Consider the following 18,358-nt stretch of genomic DNA (forward strand, 5'->3'; position numbering starts at 1 on the left):
GTACTCTGATGTTACAAATGTTGGTTCTTTTGTGATTGCCCCACTTTCTTTTTTTTTGAGACAGAGTCTCACTCTTTTGCCTAGGCTAGAGTGCCGTGGCGTCAGCCTAGCTCACAGCAACCTCAAACTCCTGGGCTCAAGCGATCCTTCTGCCTCAGCCTCCCGAGTAGCTGGAACTACAGGCATGCACCACCATGCCCGGCTTATTTTTTCTATATATTTTTTGTTGTCCGATTAATTTCTTTCTACTTTTAGTAGAGACGGGGTCTCCCTCTTGCTCAGGCTGGTTTCGAACTCCTGAGCTCAAACAATCCACTCGCCTTGGCCTCCCAGAGTGCTAGGATTACAGGCGTGAGCCACCGCGCCCGGCCCTGGAGAAATATTTCTTGCTGGGTAATGAACAGCTCTTCCTCCACAGGTGGTACAGAAGTTGGTTCTGCCCTTTGGGCGGCTGAACTACCTGCCTTTGGAACAGCAGTTTATGCCCTGCCTTGAGAGGATCCTGGCTCGGGAAGCAGGGATGGCACCCCTGGCCACAGTCAACATCTTGATGTCACTGTGCCAGCTGCGGTGCCTGCCCTTCAGAGCTCTGCACTTTGTCTTTTCCCCGGGTTTCATCAACCATGTCAGTGGTATGCAGCATGGTGGCTGGCTGGGGCCCCAAGGGCTGGTGGGCAGGGGAAAGCAGGGTGGTCTGCAGCCCAGTGCACCCCAGTCCCCTGCTCCCTGCAGGCACCCCTCACGCTCTGATTGTGCGTCGCTACCTCTCTCTGCTCGACACGGCTGTGGAGCTGGAGCTCCCAGGATACCGGGGTCCCCGCCTTCCCCGAAGGCAGCAAGTGCCCATTTTTCCCCAGCCACTCATCACCGACCGTGCCCGCTGCAAGTACAGGTGGATGGGGTAGCTTGGGGCAAGGGGAGGGGACTAGCCCAGAAGACAGTAGAAAGCCGAAGGGACCCATGAACTGCCCAAGCTGACTTTTAAGAGTCATAAAGAACAGTGGGCCCCGAGGCAGCAGAGGGGTTTGCCCAGGGTGGTGATGCCGGACAGGGACAGCCTAGGATGAGACTCCAGGCCCTTCCTGCTATCAGTGTCCTTTCCCCTCAGTCACAAGGACATAGTAGCTGAAGGGCTGCGCCAGCTGCTGGGGGAGGAGAAATACCGCCAGGACCTGACCGTGCCTCCAGGCTACTGCACAGGTGAGCTCTGGGCGGGTGGCAGGCTGGGGAGATGGAGCCCTGGCTGAGGCCACTGGCCCTTCTCCCCCCAGACTTCCTGCTATGTGTCAGCAGTTCTGGTGCTGTACTTCCCGTGAGGACCCAGGACCCCTTCCTGCCATATCCACCAAGGTCCTGCCCGCAGAGCCGGGCTGCCTCTAACCCCACTACCCACGACCCTGCCCAAAGGTAAGGGAGGCAGGGCGCAAAGCCTTGGCCGCCTTTGACGACAGCACCCATGAGCCATGTTCCTCCCCCTCCAGGGTGGTGCTGATGCTGCGGGAACGCTGGCATTTCTGCCGAGATGGCAGGGTGCTGCTGGGCTCACGGGCCCTGAGGGAGCGGCACCTGGGCCTAATGGGCTACCAGCTCCTGCCGGTGAGTTGCCCTACCCTGCCCTGCCGGCATCCTCGCCCCTAGCCACGGGTAACCTGCTGCCCTCTCCCCACAGCTGCCCTTCGAGGAACTGGAGTCCCAGAGAGGCCTGCCCCAACTCAAGAGCTACCTGAGGCAGAAGCTCCAGGCCTTGGGCCTCCGCTGGGGGCCTGAAGGAGGATGAGGGGATGCAAGTTGGGTTTAGGATGGACCCCCCCAACAGGGGTGACAATTTGCACTTTGGCTTCCTGTTTTGTTTTTTCATTAAAGTCCCTTTCCTTCCCTGTTGCGAGTCTTGTTTCTGGGACAGGGAGCAGGGCCGGGTCCCCTACCTTTTCTCCATCAGTGTCCCCCCACAGAGACAAAAGGCCAGGGGTAGGTAGGGGCTGAAGCACTTTACTGCCAGGGTTGGGGGGGAGAGGGGACTTTAAATTATTCACTTAAATAAAAACAAGGAAGGACGGGAGAGGGATGGGGAGACCCATCCCACAGCCTGTTCCCTCAGTCCATCAGTCCCTTGACTGTCCCTCTGGGTGGCAGCTACACAGGCATGGGCATCTCATTGTACTCATCCACACCTTCCCGCTCATCAAACACTGGCTCTGCCTCGTTAGCATCCAGCTGTGAGAGGAAGATGCGTCAGGAACAGAAGGACAGGAGGGCACCTTTCCAGATCCATGGGCAGGAGGGGGCAGGAGGGGGCAGGAGGGGCCGGGAGTGTCTGAGGCGGGCAGGGCAGGAGTCCTTACACATTTCATCTCTCGCTCGGTGAAGATGCGGGTGAGCACCACCATGCGCAGCGGCACCGTGAGGATGAGGATGAAGGGAAAGGCCAGGGAGGCAGCTGTGGACATGACGGCCCAGAGCAGGGCCAGGCAAAGCAGCTGCAGGGCCGTGAACAGGTGCATACGGAGGGTCCGGACCTGGGGGGCAGAGACAGGTGAGCCAGGCTTCTCCCCCTGGCTGCCACATCCAGAGGCTGGGGACCACCCTCTCCCCTCCTTGGAGGTGAGATGGAGGCACCTTCTCAGGCACTTGCAGAGCCTGGTCTGTACAGAGTGGAGGTGGGGAGCTGGCCGAAGTGGGTAGATGGAGAGGGGGAGTTGGAGGGTGACCCAAGTAGACCAGGGTTAGGCAGAGGCCCTGGGACCCCTTCCAAGCCAGGGCTCACCTTCTTGACATAGGTGACGTCCGGGTGGTGTTTGGGTGGCATGAGCAGCAGGTGCAGCCGCTCATAGAACTGGATCCCATTCAGGGAGGTAACTCCCATGTACAGGAAAATTCCGAAGAGCACGGCCAGGGGGATCTGCCGAAGCAGATCCCCGATAACCATGGAGAGGCCTGGGGGCACGAGAAACAGTTGGTCCCAGGGTTCCCAGGCCCCAGGAACCTGTTGGGCAGGGTAGGGACAGAGGCCACATACCCACAAGCAGGGCAACCAGCAGTCCTGTCACCCTCTGCTCCTTGACCTCCTGAATCTTAGGCTTGTCCCCGGGCGCCACAGCCTTGCTCATTACGGTGAGTGCGTTGGCATGAGTGACAGAGCGGACGGTGGCAGCAGCCAACCAGGGCAGGCCAAAGAGGGCACAGATGCCACCCATGGCCACGATGAGCAGCAGGTCCAGGTGGAAGCCGGAGCCCTTCTGCAGCATGCGCTCCTTCTTGGAGATGATCAGCCTGAGGGCGGAGGGGCACTCCATGAGGCCTGGGCCACATGGCTCGACCCACAACATCTTTCCAGAATGCCCTGCCGGTCCCCAGTCTGCTCGTGGAAGCTGGTAGTCCTGTGCATTCCATCAGGACTAGAATTCCATCATGGAGCTGAACCTGCACGCCCAGCTCTGTCCTCCAACACAGCTCCCAGCAAGTACTGCCAGGCCAGCCCGGCCAGCCCGCCTTCCGTTCCCATCCCGGCAAACATCAGGTGGATTTTCTGCTGCCTACAAAGTAAACCAGCAGCAACCCGGCTCCCTCACCCAATGCAGCTCTGCTTCCCATGTGGAGTTCCCCAGGATGGCCCCTCAGCTAGGACCACTCACGTGGTGATCTGCGTCTCCATGAAGATGAGGATGAAGACCAGGATGGCTGGCAGCAGGCTGGCAACCATCATCCACACAGGGAAGGGGCTCTTCTCCCCCAGGGGGTTGATGACCCAGCCCCGCTTTTCTGGGGCTGTCACCGAGAATCCACTGGGCACGCTCAGCTTCTACAGGGCAGATGATGTGAGGACAGAGGTGGGGTGAACACAGGGCACGTCACGGAAAAGGCTTGGTGCCTACCAGCTCAAGGATAGGCTCGGGCTGGGGACTGGTGGGGAACATCCAGACCCTGGACGGTGGAGCCAGCCTGGTGCCAGGAGGCAGCACCTCATTGCCATGTGCACCACCTTACCTGGGTATAGGTGTCCTCGATACTGTAATCCACAAGCACCATGATGAGGATGGCAATGGGCACCCCAAAGTCCCCAATCACCCGCCGGATCTGAGTGGGCAAGCACAGTGCTCAGAGGCCACCACAGCCCCTCATCTCTCATCAGTCCCCTTCCTGCCCCCAGCTCCCTCCAGCCTTCAAGCCCACACACCCGGCCAGGGAAGAACCGGCTGTTCTTGAACTTGCGCAGGAAGAAGGCGATGAAGAAGGTGCTGGCCATGAGCACCAGTGACAGCAGGGCTGTGTTGGGCTGGCCCTGGGGCCTCCCCTGCCCAGATTGCCTGGCTGAGCTCCCATTGCCCGGCCCCGGCGTGGGTCCTGCCCCAGCCCACGTCGTGTTCTCGCCGCCGTCAGCCTCTGAACTGTTGGAAACTGAGCAACCGTGCAGGGGATGCTCCTGGAAGATCTGGGGAGAAAAGGGGTACACAGGACTCTTATCAGCTGGACCGCAGAGATTTCCAGGGCTTGGCCGTGCAGTCAGTAGGGTGGCGTGGGGCAGGGGATAGGCCAGCCTGCCTTGAAGGAGTTTATCTTGTTGCCTTAAGACAATGACACGGAGAACCAGTTGTGAGCACAGTGTGGGATTAAGAGAGGGCAGAGGGGGCCGGTCTACGGCAGGCAGCTGGGGAGTGTGGCACCAGTCAGGCCTGAAAGGTAGCCCCAGGGACCTGAAGGAGGACGTTAGCACAGAGGACCGTGGGCGGCCCGTCTTGAGCCTGTCACACACATCTGATGCCCAGAGTGTGACTGTGTTTGTCACTTCTGGGGCCTTTCCTGTACTATACTCCTGAATCATCTGACATTGTAACAAAAGCATGTGTTACCTTTGTTATTAAAAATACATGAGCTCTAAAACCAAACCAGAAGAAAGAAAGATAAAATGTTTAACAGAAAAAACACGAAATGTGAGTTTTTAAAAGACTGATCTAAAGCCCTGGTGTGTGCTGACCACAGGGAGACTGGGGCAGGGGCAGGAGGGAGAACAAGCCCAGAGGACACCCGGACGAGCCTGGCCCCACATTCAGAAGGAAGGATGAAGGGACAGGCTGGCACGCCCCCAGCTCCCTCTCGCCCTGAAGCCTCAGCTCTCCCAGCTCAGCTCTTGGTAGGGCCTGCCCACCTTCACCAGCTTGTAGAAGGTCTCATAGATGAAGATGAGTGAGATGAGGAAGGCAAAGATCTCCTGGGTGAAACGGGAGACGAAGCGGACCAGGAAGCTCCCCTCCAGGGCCACCATAAGCAGGGCCAGCAGCACCAGCCAGAAGCCGATCCACACGCGGCCCACCAGGTACTCCAGGTGGTTGCTGCTACAGAACTGAGACAGGGCAGCAGTCAGGTCCAGAGCTCAGGGTGGGGGGCTCTGGGGACAGGTGTCCAGCGCAGAGAAGGTGGCTGGAGCTGGGCAGGAAGCCCTCACCGAGAAGAAGGCCTCCTCAAAGACCAGCAGGGGTCCCGAGAAGCCGATCACCAGCAGCGGCTGGGCACCCAGCAAACAGAAGACCACACCCTGGAGCGCCGTGGACATGATCAGCTCCGACACCCCTATCAGGTCCTGCGTCTTCTCTCCTGGGGGCACAGGAACCAGCTCAGGAGCTAGTGGCCAGTGGCCCTGGGACGCCTCCCGCCCCCACCTGAAGCCTTTCCTCACCCAGCAGCCCCCCGAAGGTGATGGCAGGAGACAGGGCGGCAAAGTAGATGAAGATGACTGCAGCCAGGCACTGTGGGTCGAGCGCGTCTCGGAAGTCGCTCAGGTAGTGGGGATAGCGGCGCCGCACGTCACGGATCAGCCCCCCGAAGGGCCGGCCCGTCCGCCGAAGGGGATCATCTTCTGCCACGTCTGCTGCCTCTACCATCTGCAGGAGCGCTGCAACCCAGGCCTCCGTCAGGGTGCCCCCACCGCTCCTGCCCACTGCCCTCCTCCAGGTGCCCCACGCGGCCAGGCCTGTGCTGGCGCGTACCCTTATCTTGGGCGGACTTGGGCTCCAGCCCAACCCCCGTGGGCAACAGCCGGCCCTGCTCCTCCCGCTTCTTGAGCATCTGGCGCTGGAAGTGAGCGACTGAGCGCAGCAGCTCCTCGCCCTGCACCTCGGAGGGCGGCAGCACCACGCTGCAGTCCAGGAAGGCATTGATGGCAGTCAGCAAGTCGTCCCGCTCGTCGGCCAGGTAGGCTGCCTCGTGGAATTGCTGCCAAAGCAGGACCGGGATCGGGGAGGGAACAAGCGGGGCTGAGGGCCTGGAGATGGGGCTGGGCAAGGTCAGCAGGAAGAGTGGGGTGGGGGGAGCCATGGGGGCCAAGGCTGGCCCAGGGTGGGCTCCAGGGAGCAGGGCCCGGGCGAGGAAGGGAGCTGACCTTATCCGACATGAGGGTGGAGATGGAGCGGCCGATCTCGTGGTAGTCCATGTTGGCACTGCTCGGGCCCAGCAGCAGGAAGAGGAAGCGCACAGGCACCGGCACCTCCAGCACCGCGTCCAGCTCCACAGCCTCCCGCAGCCGCACAAAGGCCATGGTGGGGCGGGAGAGGAACTCCACGCAGCCTAGGGACGCGGGACGGCATGGGCAAGAGCAGGGTGGCCAACGGCCTTCCAGCTGCAGCCCAGGGGGGCACCAAGGCAGGGCCCGGAAGGTTTCACACAGCCTTGCCTAAGGCCCAGCCACAGAGCCCGCCACCCGGGACTCGCCCCACATACCCACAAGGACCACCGTGGCCTCGGCATTCTCAGGGATCTTCTCCAGCAGCTTCAGCTCATGCTTGGACTTGGAGCGAGTGATGCCAGCTGGTGGTGCCGGAGGAGGCAGCTCGCGCTGGGGGGGACACAGGAGAAGGGAGCTCGGACTAGCCGGGCCCCTCCTGCTGTGTGTTCACACAAGGCTCCTCCCAGCCCGTAGCCAGCCCCAGGAAGGGCCTGTCTGCCCCTCACCTCTCGCTCCACCTCCAGCCGGGTCTCGGGAACACCTCCAATGAGAGGCTCGGTGACGTGGGGGTCGCTCTCGGCCCCCTGGCCATGGTGATGCCCCAGCAGGGAGCCCAGGGAGCCCGCTGAGATGTTGCGGGGGAAGGAAAAGTCCTTCTCATCACTTGGGTGGCTGGTGGGGCAGAGGGCAGTGACATTAAGGAAGGTCAACAGCTGGGACAGGTGGGTGGGATGCCATGGGCTCCCCTCCCCCACAGGACCAACCTGTGTTTCAGCAGCAGGGCCCGAAGCACATTGGCTCTGTCCTCAGCCTTGATCTGGTCAGAGATGACCATCTGCTCCACCACCTGGTGGGCCACCCCAGGCAGGGTCTGCTGGTCCAGATCCAAGAGCACAGCCCCTGGGACGAAGACAGCAAGGAGGTGCCTAGTATCCCCCAGTGAAGACCAACAATGGGGTACAGAATGGGAGGGAGAGCTGGGGACAGGTGGGGATAGCCAGGTGGGTGTGCTCCAGGGATGGAATGCCAGCCTACAGATCAAGGACCGGGGATCCACTCCCGGCTCTGTCACTTTAGCCTAAGTCACATCACCTCTCTGACCCACTTCTCCCCACCCCATCTCCCCCTAGGAATGCTGAGGGGCTCAACAGAGGCCACCGAACCTTAGTTATCAGAGAGATTGCCAGACACTCCTTCCAGGGGTACCCAGCCTCCACTGGGACATCCAGACTGCCTCCCACTGACCATCACTCTAGGGTCCTAGTTCTACCCTCTGGAACACGACACAGCTGGTCTGTGGTCTTGTTTATGTGACAGCCCTAAAGCCATCTGAAGGTACCCCTGCCACTCCAGGCTTCTCAACTTCCCTGTCACTTCCACAAGCCCAACAGCTGCTCACCAGGCAGCTTCTAGACCTACGGCCACCATTTCATATAGAAATGAACGTCCCTTCAAAAGCTACAAGGTTATTTACGCGGCAAGGTCAACTCTGAGGAATACAGAACTAAAGAGCAAACAGAACCAAAGGCCCCCGAGCTGCCAGAGATCACGAAGCCTGGTGCTAAAGCTCCCGTGCTCTACGCTGTACCCAAAGCGCTCAAGCCTCGTTCAGAGCCTATCCACTCTTAGTTTGGGAGCAATTTTAACAGCAGGTTTCTAGGTCCTCAGCAGCTTAGAAACAGGCCTTTGACAATGATGAGAGTGATTTCCCCCTAGGAAGGAAGAAGCAAGCAGACAGCAGAAACATCAGACACGGGGCTAGGAAGTCCTGCACCCATGGTCAGCGAGGGAGGTGACACAGCCCTGCAGGTCACATCATAGTCCTCAGAATCACTAAGGTGGCAACAAGGCACGCCAGAAATTTCAACGAGCTTTACATCAAAATGGTTTAAAAATGTTTTAGCACCCAAACACATCAGCTTCAGTTATCTGAAAATATCAGAGAAGCTGCTTACTGAAAATGCAGATGCCAGACAGAGGGGTCAACCCTGCCTGCAGTCACGCAAAGAGCCGCAGACAGTGTGACATTGCCGAGAGGGAGGATGCTCCCTCCTGGGCTCCGGTGATATCACATGCCGTGTGGCTCGAGAGGATTAGGGAATATGTGGGCCTCAGAGATCAGGCCCAGCAGCAGAGAGTTCCTGGAGCAAGGACCGGCGGGGATGGGAGGGGAGCCGGGTACCATGAGCCAGGGTCCGGCGGAGCTCCAGAAGGCTGCGGAAGGACAGGGAGGCCACGTGCGGCTTCCCCCAGCGCTCGGTCTCCTCCTCCACATCCTCCTCGAATTTGATCCAGCGGGCCGTCTCGCGCCACTGGGGCTCCTGGTTTTTGTCCAGCAGCAACTCATTCAGCTCCACAAACACCTTGGGGCGAGAGAAGGCACTGCAAGGTACAGAGCCAGCGAGGACCCCGCCATTGCCCAGAGATAAGTGCCATCAGGAGGGGACAGGTGACCCTGGAGAGCACAGTGGGCCGCACGTGTCTCACAGCCTGGGGGACCCTGGACGAGTGACTCGCCACTCTGAGACTGTTTCCCTCATCTGGAAAATGGAAACAATAACCAGCCTCAAGGGGCTCTTAAAAGGATTAAAAGAAAAAGCATGTAAAACACTTAGCAAGTGATGTAACTCGCAGTAAGGGCTTGATAAATAAATGTCACTACGTGTGAAAACAATGGGGTTTTGTGATTCCATTTGTATGTATTCAAGAACTGGTGAAACTAATTGCAAATGACAGAAGAATGGTCACCTCTGAAGAACACTGCCTGACCAGGGCCACAAAAGGACTTTCTGATGCGTGGGAGATGGTTTTTCTCGGCAGCATGCGTGGGAGCTGCACGTCCGTGAGCTGGACGCTAACACAGTGCAGTTCACTGCACGTCTAATTACGCCTCAATAAAATGGACAAACACCACCCTGAGTGACAGTTCAGGACCACAACCCTGTGGCCTAAGATAGGCAGTGTCACTAAGTAAATCAAGTGACCTTGGCCAAGTCACAGCACCCTGGTTTATGGCTGACACCACCTGCTATCGTCTTCACGGGTTGCTGCATCAAATGAGTACAGAGCTGACTGGGTTTTGAAAAATAAAGCTCAGTGCTACACAGAGCCACCTGCAGCCCAAAAGGTCCCTTTCTACAAACCAGAAAAATGCATCGCTTCCTAAAATGGTCATGATACACAAACCAACAATGTCTCAGATGTGAGCCATAATCACAATGCCCAAGTCCACAAGCTCTAAGATGGGGACATGGCACTCTTGTGCAGTATACAACCTGCACGACCACAGGTGGCAACGCTGGTGCTTGAGATTATTGTTGATCTGAGTGAGAGGTAGGGGAGGGGCTGTGGGGAGACGGATGGGAGTTAAAGGAAAAGCATGAAGCAGAGCATGGTACCTCGTGGGGCTTGTGGGGGGCCCGGGGCCGGGCCCGAGGCGTGGGGCCAGGCTCCCGCCCATCCCGTCCACTCTGCGCAGACCCTTTGGCATTCTTCCGCACCAAGTGCCGCCGCACCCCAGGAACGTCCTCAAACCGGTGACCTGTGGGTGTAGAGGGCCAAGGTCGGGCTTCCCCTTCCTCTCACTCCTTTCCCACCAGCGCCGGGCTCGGCCTAGGCCCCAGCACTCACTCTTCATGAGGTCTAGATCAGCCGTGGCCAGCGTCTGGGCCTCGCTCTCGTCTGTGGGGACACGGGGCAGCAGTGCCTGCTCGGCCCCAGTCATGCTCCCGATGCGTCTCCTCTCTTGAAGGTTGTAGCTGCGATGCCCAGGCTGGCCTTTGGTCAGGGGGCGTCCCGAGGCACCGCCGTCGTCACCACCTGCCGTGCCGGTGGCCACGGTGACCACCTCCTCCACCAGGGTTCTGGACAAACAGTGCAGCTGTAAGCCTGAGGCAGGTGGCCTCTGCCTCCAAGACCAGCACCCATGCAGGGGACCCCGGGCCCTCCCAGTTGCCACCCTTAGGAGGTTCAGGTGTGGGAGAAGGAAGATTCTGGAAGCAGACTGCTAGCGTTCAAATCCTGCTCTCCCCTTTCCTGCCGTGTAGCCCCAAACGGTCACCCAAGGCCCCTCTGAACGTCAACTCCTCCCCGGCAGCTGGGACTGAGGCCTGCCCCCCGAGCTGCGGGATAGATGAGATTTCAGAAACGCCCAGTGCAGGGCCTGGTGCGTAACAGGAGCTCAAGACACCGCTTCCCATCAGCTAACATGCGTTCCCGTGCCCCTCTGCCCCACGCAGGCACACTCTACCCACAGGACTGAGTGTCGCGGGGGCCACTTTTAAGCAGGAGGAATAAAGTACTCAGCGAAGGGCCTTCACGACTGCAGACAGCTTCCCTGTGCTCAGGAGGAGGGGTTTCCACATCGGCCTCTGCGGACTCCAGCCTCTGCTCCTCTCCTCTTTCTCTGCTGACACTGCGGCCCAGGCACCCACGCACCCTGCCCCTCTCTCCCAACATCAGGGGCCTCCTGGCGCTCCAGGCCCATGCCCCTCCCATGACCTTCCCTAGCCTCCACCCGCCCTCAGTGCCCTCTGCTCACACCCTGGCCCACAAATCCAACCCTCTCCCCCTGCCAGGCTTTCTCCCAGACCCGCCCCATCTGCACGCCTGTCCCAGTGTGCCTGGCACTCCCAGAGCGGGCAACGTGTCCTTCACTTCCTACGGCTCTTCACGCTGCCTGGCACCCAGAAAACAACAGGTCTGTGATAGTAGAGACCGTGAGACCTGGTTCAAAGTCATTTCTTCCAGGAAGCCTTCTCTGGCTAGTGCCCCCAAACACCCGTTGGTACCAACGTTCTGCCCAAACCAGGCTGCATGATGCAGTAAGAGCCTTACATTGCTATTTCATGTGACAACATTTGGTTTCCAACCAGAGTGGACTGGCAGCTCCCCAAGAATGAGAGGGGGAATCTCCTATTCCTCTCAAACCTTGGGGATCCCAGCAGATGCTGGGAAGTCACCAGCCCAGTCCTGAGCCAGCTCCCCCTGACTCCACAGGCGAGGGGCCGGGCAGGGGGTGGGGTGCAGCTCAGATGGCGCATCTGTTCCACGCCAGGATAAACCATACTTAAAACCTCAATTCACACCACCCTAATCCCTACAACCACCCAGTGAGAAGGTTCTATTGTGCCTGGCTTCCAGATGAGGAGTGTGAGGCTCAGGAAGCTTAAGTCACTTGCCCAGACAGCTGGTGAGGGCAGGCCTGGGCTCTGGCTCCTGCCTGGAGATTGCAAGCCTCACACTTTCCCCTGCATCACAGCACTGCCCCAGCAAGGGATGCGTGCCCCTGGGGACACTTATTGACTGAGGTACACTTACCCAGTCTGGGCCCCTTTGGTGGCCTGAGGAGCTGCCTCTTGGGGCAGCGGGGCAGGGGGAGAAGGACTGGTCTTCTCTGCCTTCCGATCAGCGCCTTCATCCTCTTGGAGAAAGAACTGCAACAAGGACCTGTGTGGGCAAGAGAGGCGAGCCAGGGCCCTGCAGACCTCTCCTGGGAGCCCACACCCACTCACCTGCACCGAAGAGGGTGTGGAGGCAGGGGACGGCTGCGGGAGGGCCCGAGCCCCCTCGGCCTCACTGGCCTCATCCTCATCTTCCTCCCCTTCCTCAATGGTGGGGGTCTCCCCAGTGGGGGAGGTTCCAGGGCGCCTTCGAGGCTTCCGTCCCGGGCCCTGGGGTGTCTTGCGGCGGCGGGTATCCGGAGGCAGGTGGGTGGACAGAGGGTGATGGATGTGGTGGGAGGACTGGCGGTGGTCTGTCGGGAGGAGGGGGACTTGGCTGCCAGCAGGCACAGCGTCCCTCCACTAGCCATCCCAGCCTGCAACCCTGGCTCCTCCCACTAGGGCCCCCGACCCCATCCTCTCTGGGCAGTCAAACCTGAGCCCCTGCCTGCCCCTCCCCTGCCTGCCCCCTCACACTCAAAGTCTTCCTCCCCATAGCTGCGGCCTGGCTCCTCCCCTCCGCGAGACCCGGCCTCCTGTAGGATTTCCTCAAACCGCTCCACGCCCAGGGTGCGGTGAAGTTCATCTTCCTCCTGCTCGGGGAACCCAGGCGTCCCAGGGCCCAAGCTCTCTGGCTCTGGCTGTGAGGAAGAAGGGGTAGAGAAACCCACAGGGGCTCACTGGGAATCATACCCCAAACCCCAGCCTGCCCAGTGCCAGAGACCCAGTGACCCCCAGCAGACGCCCCCTCCAATGCAGGGGACCCAGTGACCCCCAGCAGATGCCCCCTCCAATGCCAGGGACCCAGTGACCCCCAGCAGCTGTCCCCTCCAACATCAGGGACCCAATCTCTTCCCCAAGAGCCTGTGTCCTGGGTTCCAAGCTGCATCTGGCCCCTGGCTGTGCAGTCAGTTCCAGAGCAGGCGGAAGGGCCCACCCGGCAAGTGGCAGCAGAAATGCTGTGCGTCCAGCACTTCTGCAGCCCGGAGGGGGTGTGTGTGAACCAAGCAGTTCACACGGCACACAGTGAGGAAACTCCTGTTGGCTGGAGGAAGCTGCTGAGCCCAAAAAGTAACTTCTGGAGCGCCCCAGCTAACTGACCTGGAGTGGCTCTGAGTCAAACACACTCAGCCCCGCCAGGACAGGAAAGTTTGTGCTACACCTCACGGGGAGCCCCCATTCAGTCCTGGCCCCCTAAGCTGCTCCCTGGCCCCGCCCCTCTCCCCACCCCCACGGCCCCCACCTGAGTCATCCTGCAGGAGCCCAGCAGCAGCTCCAACTGACTGCAGCGCTTGTGAGAGCCCAGCCTAGCTAAGCCGCTCTGCCTGGCCCGGCAGCCTTGTCCACCCCCCCGCCCACGGTCTCAGCTCAAGGCGCCACCAAATATTTGCTCGAGAGCTTCTGGACCTGAAGGGCATCAGGACCTCCAAGGGCGGGGTATGCAGCCCCCTCCACAGCGGTACCAGCAGCTAGAGCAAGGAAGAGCCAGGGGAGGAGGGCTAGGGCTGGGAGGCAGGCAGGTGTTGAGGGCGAGGTGGGGACAGGAGCAGCAGGAGCAGGCAGGGACACTGGATACAAGAGGAGGGAGCCAGGGGGCTGGCTCTCCCCTCTGCGGGGAGGGCCTCTGCCCAGCCCATCTCTGTCTCCGTCTCCGGGCTCCCCACACACTCAGCTCAGCCTGGCTCCCTGGGGGGGAGGGGGGGAGGAAGCGGGGAGGGGCAGGGCAGGGAGCTAGCCAGGGACAAGGAAGAGGGTCACAGGGGAGGGGATAAAAGACCCCTTGCACCTGAGGCTGCAGGAGGAAGTCCATGGCTGGCAGGGCAGAACCGGGGAAGGAGGGGGAAGGGACCGGCCGTGCCCCTTCCTAGTCACGTGCCCAAGGGCCAAAGAGACCAATAACGGAGCTGATTGTGGCACTGGGGTTAATCATTAGACTCCTTAGGAAACTCGGGAGGGGGCCTTGTGGGGCTATAGCCACATGGGGGCAGGGAGAGGCGGGCCTGGGTGGCACGTGGGGCCGAGGGGCGGGGCCGGCTGCACCAGCCGGGGTGCCCAGAACGCCAGCCCAGTGCAGACTTGACCTCAGATTCTAAGGCCAGGTCAGAGAGGGAGAGTTGGGTTAGAGACCCAGGGTCCTCAGAGTTCCTGTCCGCTGAAGGTAACCTACCTGGGTCTTCAGGAAACCGCATCGGCTCCCTCCCCAGGACTAAAAGATGCCTGAACCCTGGCGCACTCCTCCAGCCCCCTCCCACCGCACTACCCACCCCTCCCCCACCATCCTGCAAGGTCAGGGCAATGCCCCTCCCAATCTACACACACACCCCCCACATCCCCCCATACACAGCCCTGGCTGGTGAGGACCCTCAGCAGGAGGGCGCAGAGGCTAAGGTCAGGGCCTGCTGACCCGGTGGGCAACACTCACCGTGTGGAAAGAATCTGCCCCCGAGGCGGGGCGCCGGGGGGCACTGCTCATGGCCAAATCTTAGCCCTTTTCGCTGTCGCTGCGGCTTTCAGGGCAACGAGGTGGAGGCATAACCTGGGTGGGGGAGAGGCCCAGTCACCATCTGAGAGGGGCAGGCTGGCAGGGCGCCCAGCCAGGGGAGGGAAGGAGCCTGCCTGCCATGCGGGTCCCTGCACTGCTCAGGCTGTGAAGGGCCTTGGAGTGGCCCTTAGAGGTGGCAAGAGCGAAGAGGAGAGTTATTTATGGGAGGAAGGGACAAGAACAAGGAAAGAGAAGATTGAGAAGGGGCCAAAAAGGGCCAAGAAACTGGGCAGAAGAGGGAGGAGAAGAGACAACGTGGGAGAGGGCGCAAAAAAAAAATGCGGGAGAAAGGAGTCAAGGCCCAGTTCTGGAGAGAAAGCAACAGAGAGGGGGAGGGCGTGATAAAGAGGAGAGAGAGAAGGGGAGTGAAGGGCCGAGACCAGACGGGAACCACGCCGGAGGTGGGCCTGAGACAGAGGGTGTGGTGGGGAGAATGAGACACCCCATGGAGCGAGCACGGAAGGAGAGGAGTGAGAGAACTTGGGGAGAGCCCAAGAAGGCAAGCCAGGGGGCCGCGGCAGGGAAGGGGACCCCCTCCCCAGTGCAGGCCAGGCAGGGAGACTCCCCTCCCCCAGATGTGCAAGGGCCAGGCAGGAGAGAATTAGGCCCCCCGGGTGAAGGGCAGGAGACCAACTCTACTCACTCAGTGGGAGGGAGGAAGGAACAGAAGGTGGGCACAGGCCAGGCAAAGTTTTATAGTGGGGGAGGGGCACGTGACGGGCTGTGAGGGGGTGGGCACAGGAGCCCTGAGGTTCTGTCCCTGAGGAGCAGTCCGGGTCCCTCCCCTCCCTAGCCTGGGGACAGGAAAATCTGAGTGGCAGGGCTGCCACCTCCTGGCCCTCCTGACCATGACTGTAGGGAAGGCTGGGGAGGACACTGCGTGTGCTGGGGGTGGGGGATAGAAGGGCAGCTGTAGGGCTGGAACCCAACTGGTGCAAATCGGGGTACCAATTCCTAGTGCAGGCCGCCCAAGGTGGCACGCAAGGTTCTTTGAAGGCAAAAAGACCAAAGGTCCCCTGGTGTGTTGTTGGTGAGTCGGGTTGCCCAACTTAGGGGTGAGACAGGTCAGTGTAGGGTCACACCATACAAGTGTGGGGGGTCAGCCCAGGGTGGGGAGCCTGGGTGACACATTCCTGGCAAGCACTTTGACTCAGCTGACCACTCTCTTCACCCTCCCGAGCAGGCCCTCCGCCAGGGCAATCCCGTGGGAGCAGGGGGACCAGTCCGGGAAGGGTGTGGGGAGAGCCTGTCCTGAGCACCTGCAGGTGCCCACTCCCACGTCCAGGCCGTGCCCTCAACGTGCTCCTCTGTCATCCCCTCCTCTCTTCATTCACGCCCCTCCGCCCCTCCCCCGCTGTCCCAGAACACAAAGCAGCTTCTGTCCAGAGCATCGGTGCCATAATCCGGGTGGGGGCACATTCCGGGGACCAGCCCCGACCGGCCCGGAGGATTAGCCTTTTTTCCCCCTGCCCAAAGGATTAGCACGTCGGACCCCTACTAGGGCATTAACCACCCCCCAAGTGAATTCGTACATTCCACAGCTCCTTGGAGGAGGGAGGATAAGTGGACTCCGGATTGCAGGCAGCGCCGTTCCCAACACCCAGCACAGAACTCCCCGCCCAGACAAACCGGCCCCCCCGGGAGTCAGATCCAACTTTGCGGGGTCGTCTTTCCCATCCCCACCCAGCTGCTCCCTCTTCTGCCTGACCCGTCGTCCCGACCTGACCCACCACCCGCCTTTCCCGGCTCCGCCTCCCAACCCGGAGTTTGGAGGCCCCGGGCAACCCCTAGGCTGGGCGCCCAGACAAGACTGAGGGGCCGTGCAGGGGGGGCGCAGGGGAGGGGAGTCGCCTCGAGCCTGCCTGGAATGCGAGGGCCGGCGGCGCCTCCCCGAGACTACCCTCTCCTGGTGGCAGGGGGCGCGGCACCCTGGCTTTCGGGAACTCTTAAGATGCGAACCCCGGAATGCCCGCTTCCGACCAGCCTCCGTTCGCCTCCCCATCCTTCTCCCCAAACCTCGATTCCCCGCCCCCAGTCTCCGCCCTTTCCTCCACTTCCACTCCCTCCGCACGAGTCCCGAGTTCCCCCCTCTCCTCTCCCTCCCTTCCTCCCTCCGGGGCCCTGGACCTCCCCCGCCACCACCTCTCCGCTTACCCGCTTGCTCCGGACTTCGCGCCCGGGGGTCTCGGGATCTCTCCCCGTCCTCCGACGCCCTCGCGCGCTCCCGACGACTCCCCCGTGCCCACCCTGGGGCGCGCCCCTGCCGCTCCCAACTTCTCCGAACTCAACTTTCCCCCGCGCCGCGGGCAGGCCAGCCCCCTGCGTGCGCGCCCCCCGGCGCACCGTGCGCGGCCCCGCCGCCGCGGGTGGGGAGGCGGGGAGCCGGGGCCGAGATGAGGGCCGGGGCGGGGGCGCGCTTCCAGGTACTGCCGGGCACCGCCAGGCCGCCACCACGGGCTTCCCCACTCGGGGCTCAGGCGCCCCGGGGACGCCGTCTCTTGGCTCCATTACGGCACCTCTGGGCGGAAAGGAACCTGCCTCACGCGGAGGATCGCAGGCAGGGAAACGCAGGCACAAGGATGGCCAGGAAATGTGGGGCGGAAGAAGCAGAAATAGAAATAAATCGGGGTCAAGATTTTCTTGCGCCCCCCACCTCGCCCAAATACCCGCCAGTGCCTCCAAAACAGCCCCTGTCTTTGCCTGGGGGACGGGTGGCGAGCGAGAGCGGTGATGGCGACTGGAGCTTGGCTGCCCATTATCCTGAGCTGGCCTAGGGGGCAACTTGTTAGGCACCCCCGACTTCCGAGAGGGACAGAGATTCCCCGAGACGGCCTCCCTCGTCGTCTGTTACCTCCACACCGACTCGAGCCCTATGCGTGGCCGTCACCCACGTAAAGACCTTTGTGTGTGTTTTCCCAACTAAATTATTAGTTGTTCCAGATAAATTATACACTTTTCGTTTCTTTTCTTTAGTTTGCCAAGTGGGTAAAGCATAGCATCGTGTATGCAAAAGCATTCAGATATAAATGAGTTAATTAACAAACGTTTAGCACCAACTCTGGTTCGGGCGCGGAGGAGTGCTGTTTGGAGTCGTTTTTGCCCAGTACACAGCCCTCAAGAATGCAATCATGAGACAATTAGAGAGCAGCGCAGGAAAATCTATAATCAACTCCTTTAAGGAATGAGGTAAAGGCTGCTCCAAGTGTAGTATCTGTTTGTGGTCTTGTCTGTTGAGGTGGGTGACCAGCCTGCCAGCCCTCGTCGACCACACCCTGGCTGACTCCAGTGGCCCAGCTCTGGAGACGGGGATCCCGGGACCCCCCCCAGGGCTCCAGCCAGTCGCCTCGGCGGGTCAGAGTGGAGCGGCTGCAGTCGCGTGGGCTCCGAGACGACAAACGGCGCCCAGCAGGGAGAGGGGTCTTTGGCGTGTTTTCCCCGCTCGAATCAGCCTCAAATGGGCACATCTGCCTCTCTTTAGCCTGTGCTCAGCTGGCCCCTGTGAGGTCAGCAGCAAGACACGGCTCAGAGCCATTCCCCAATCAATCCCGGAGTAACCGTGGTCAGGCGAAAGGTAGAAACCAGTGCTGAAAGCGTCAGGAGGTCGTTGGGAACTGGATACCACCAATCGGGTCAGAGCCGGGCCACTGGGGCCCGGGATCTAGGCCGCCAAACTCCAAACTGAGAGCGCCCCACCCCCACCCGCTGCATTCTGGAACGCGTAGTCCCGGAGCGGCCCTTCCGAGAGGACTGCGAGCGCGGAAAAGGAATAACAAGAGCGGGGCACACTGGGAACCACGGCGCCCAGGCGCGGTCGCCCGGAAAGCGGACCCGCGATGCTTCCTGGGACTTGAAGTCCAGGATTTGCCTCCGCGGTGGACCCGGAGCCCAGAGTCTAGTGCTGCAGAGAGCCTCGGCGCGGCCTGCTGGGGGTTGTAGTCT

The 18,358-nt window shown here is 60.9% G+C and overlaps 2 protein-coding genes across 7 annotated transcripts in view; one reads left to right on the plus strand and one right to left on the minus strand.

Annotated features, from left to right (window-relative positions):
• The window catches only part of FASTK (Fas-activated serine/threonine kinase), a 4,757-nt gene extending 2,880 nt beyond the window's left edge, over window positions 1-1,877 (plus strand). For all 3 annotated transcript variants that reach the window (XM_012662105.1, XM_012662106.1, XM_012662107.1), the window contains exons 5-10: window positions 419-632; window positions 733-892; window positions 1,109-1,200; window positions 1,272-1,407; window positions 1,482-1,596; window positions 1,670-1,877. In XM_012662105.1, coding sequence (XP_012517559.1) covers window positions 419-632; window positions 733-892; window positions 1,109-1,200; window positions 1,272-1,407; window positions 1,482-1,596; window positions 1,670-1,777 — 825 coding nt within the window. In that variant the 3' untranslated portion in view covers window positions 1,778-1,877. The remainder of the gene's footprint in view (window positions 1-418; window positions 633-732; window positions 893-1,108; window positions 1,201-1,271; window positions 1,408-1,481; window positions 1,597-1,669) is intronic.
• Window positions 1,878-1,969: 92 nt separating this feature from the next.
• On the minus strand, window positions 1,970-16,765 carry SLC4A2 (solute carrier family 4 (anion exchanger), member 2). 4 transcript variants are annotated; one of them, XM_012662109.1, is made up of 23 exons: window positions 16,574-16,765; window positions 14,300-14,413; window positions 12,353-12,518; window positions 11,950-12,191; window positions 11,756-11,871; window positions 10,067-10,299; window positions 9,835-9,977; window positions 8,619-8,799; window positions 7,201-7,336; window positions 6,943-7,108; window positions 6,712-6,826; window positions 6,374-6,558; window positions 5,982-6,207; window positions 5,672-5,887; window positions 5,441-5,589; window positions 5,144-5,338; window positions 4,175-4,429; window positions 3,985-4,074; window positions 3,633-3,799; window positions 3,017-3,270; window positions 2,765-2,934; window positions 2,343-2,516; window positions 1,970-2,214 (listed from the first exon to the last, which is right to left on the minus strand). In XM_012662109.1, exons 2-23 carry the CDS (start codon window positions 14,348-14,350, stop codon window positions 2,134-2,136), a joined length of 3,711 nt encoding a protein of 1,236 aa, XP_012517563.1. In that variant the 5' UTR covers window positions 14,351-14,413; window positions 16,574-16,765; the 3' UTR covers window positions 1,970-2,133. The 4 variants fall into 4 exon arrangements, with proteins under 4 accessions (XP_012517563.1, XP_012517565.1, XP_012517564.1 ...); XM_012662110.1 differs by having other exon boundaries at window positions 1,976-2,214; window positions 5,441-5,586; XM_012662111.1 differs by lacking the exons at window positions 14,300-14,413; window positions 16,574-16,765 and adding an exon at window positions 13,664-13,775.
• Between the last annotated feature and the right edge of the window lie 1,593 nt (window positions 16,766-18,358).

Source organism: Propithecus coquereli, unplaced genomic scaffold, assembly GCF_000956105.1.
Source record: "Propithecus coquereli isolate 6110/MARCELLA unplaced genomic scaffold, Pcoq_1.0 Scaffold75, whole genome shotgun sequence".
In the NCBI taxonomy this organism is placed as follows: Eukaryota; Metazoa; Chordata; class Mammalia; order Primates; family Indriidae; genus Propithecus; species Propithecus coquereli.

Excerpts from the sequence above, each read along its gene's own strand:
- SLC4A2 (XM_012662109.1), bottom strand. The coding sequence starts at position 14,350 with ATGAGCAGTGCCCCCCGGCGCCCCGCCTCGGGGGCAGATTCTTTCCAC. Across the intron at positions 6,559-6,711 it reads GGCCACGGTGGTCCTTGTGG|GCTGCGTGGAGTTCCTCTCC; the intron begins GTATGTGGGGCG and ends CCGCGTCCCTAG. Across the intron at positions 5,888-5,981 it reads CAAGTCCGCCCAAGATAAGG|CGCTCCTGCAGATGGTAGAG; the intron begins GTACGCGCCAGC and ends CCTGGGTTGCAG.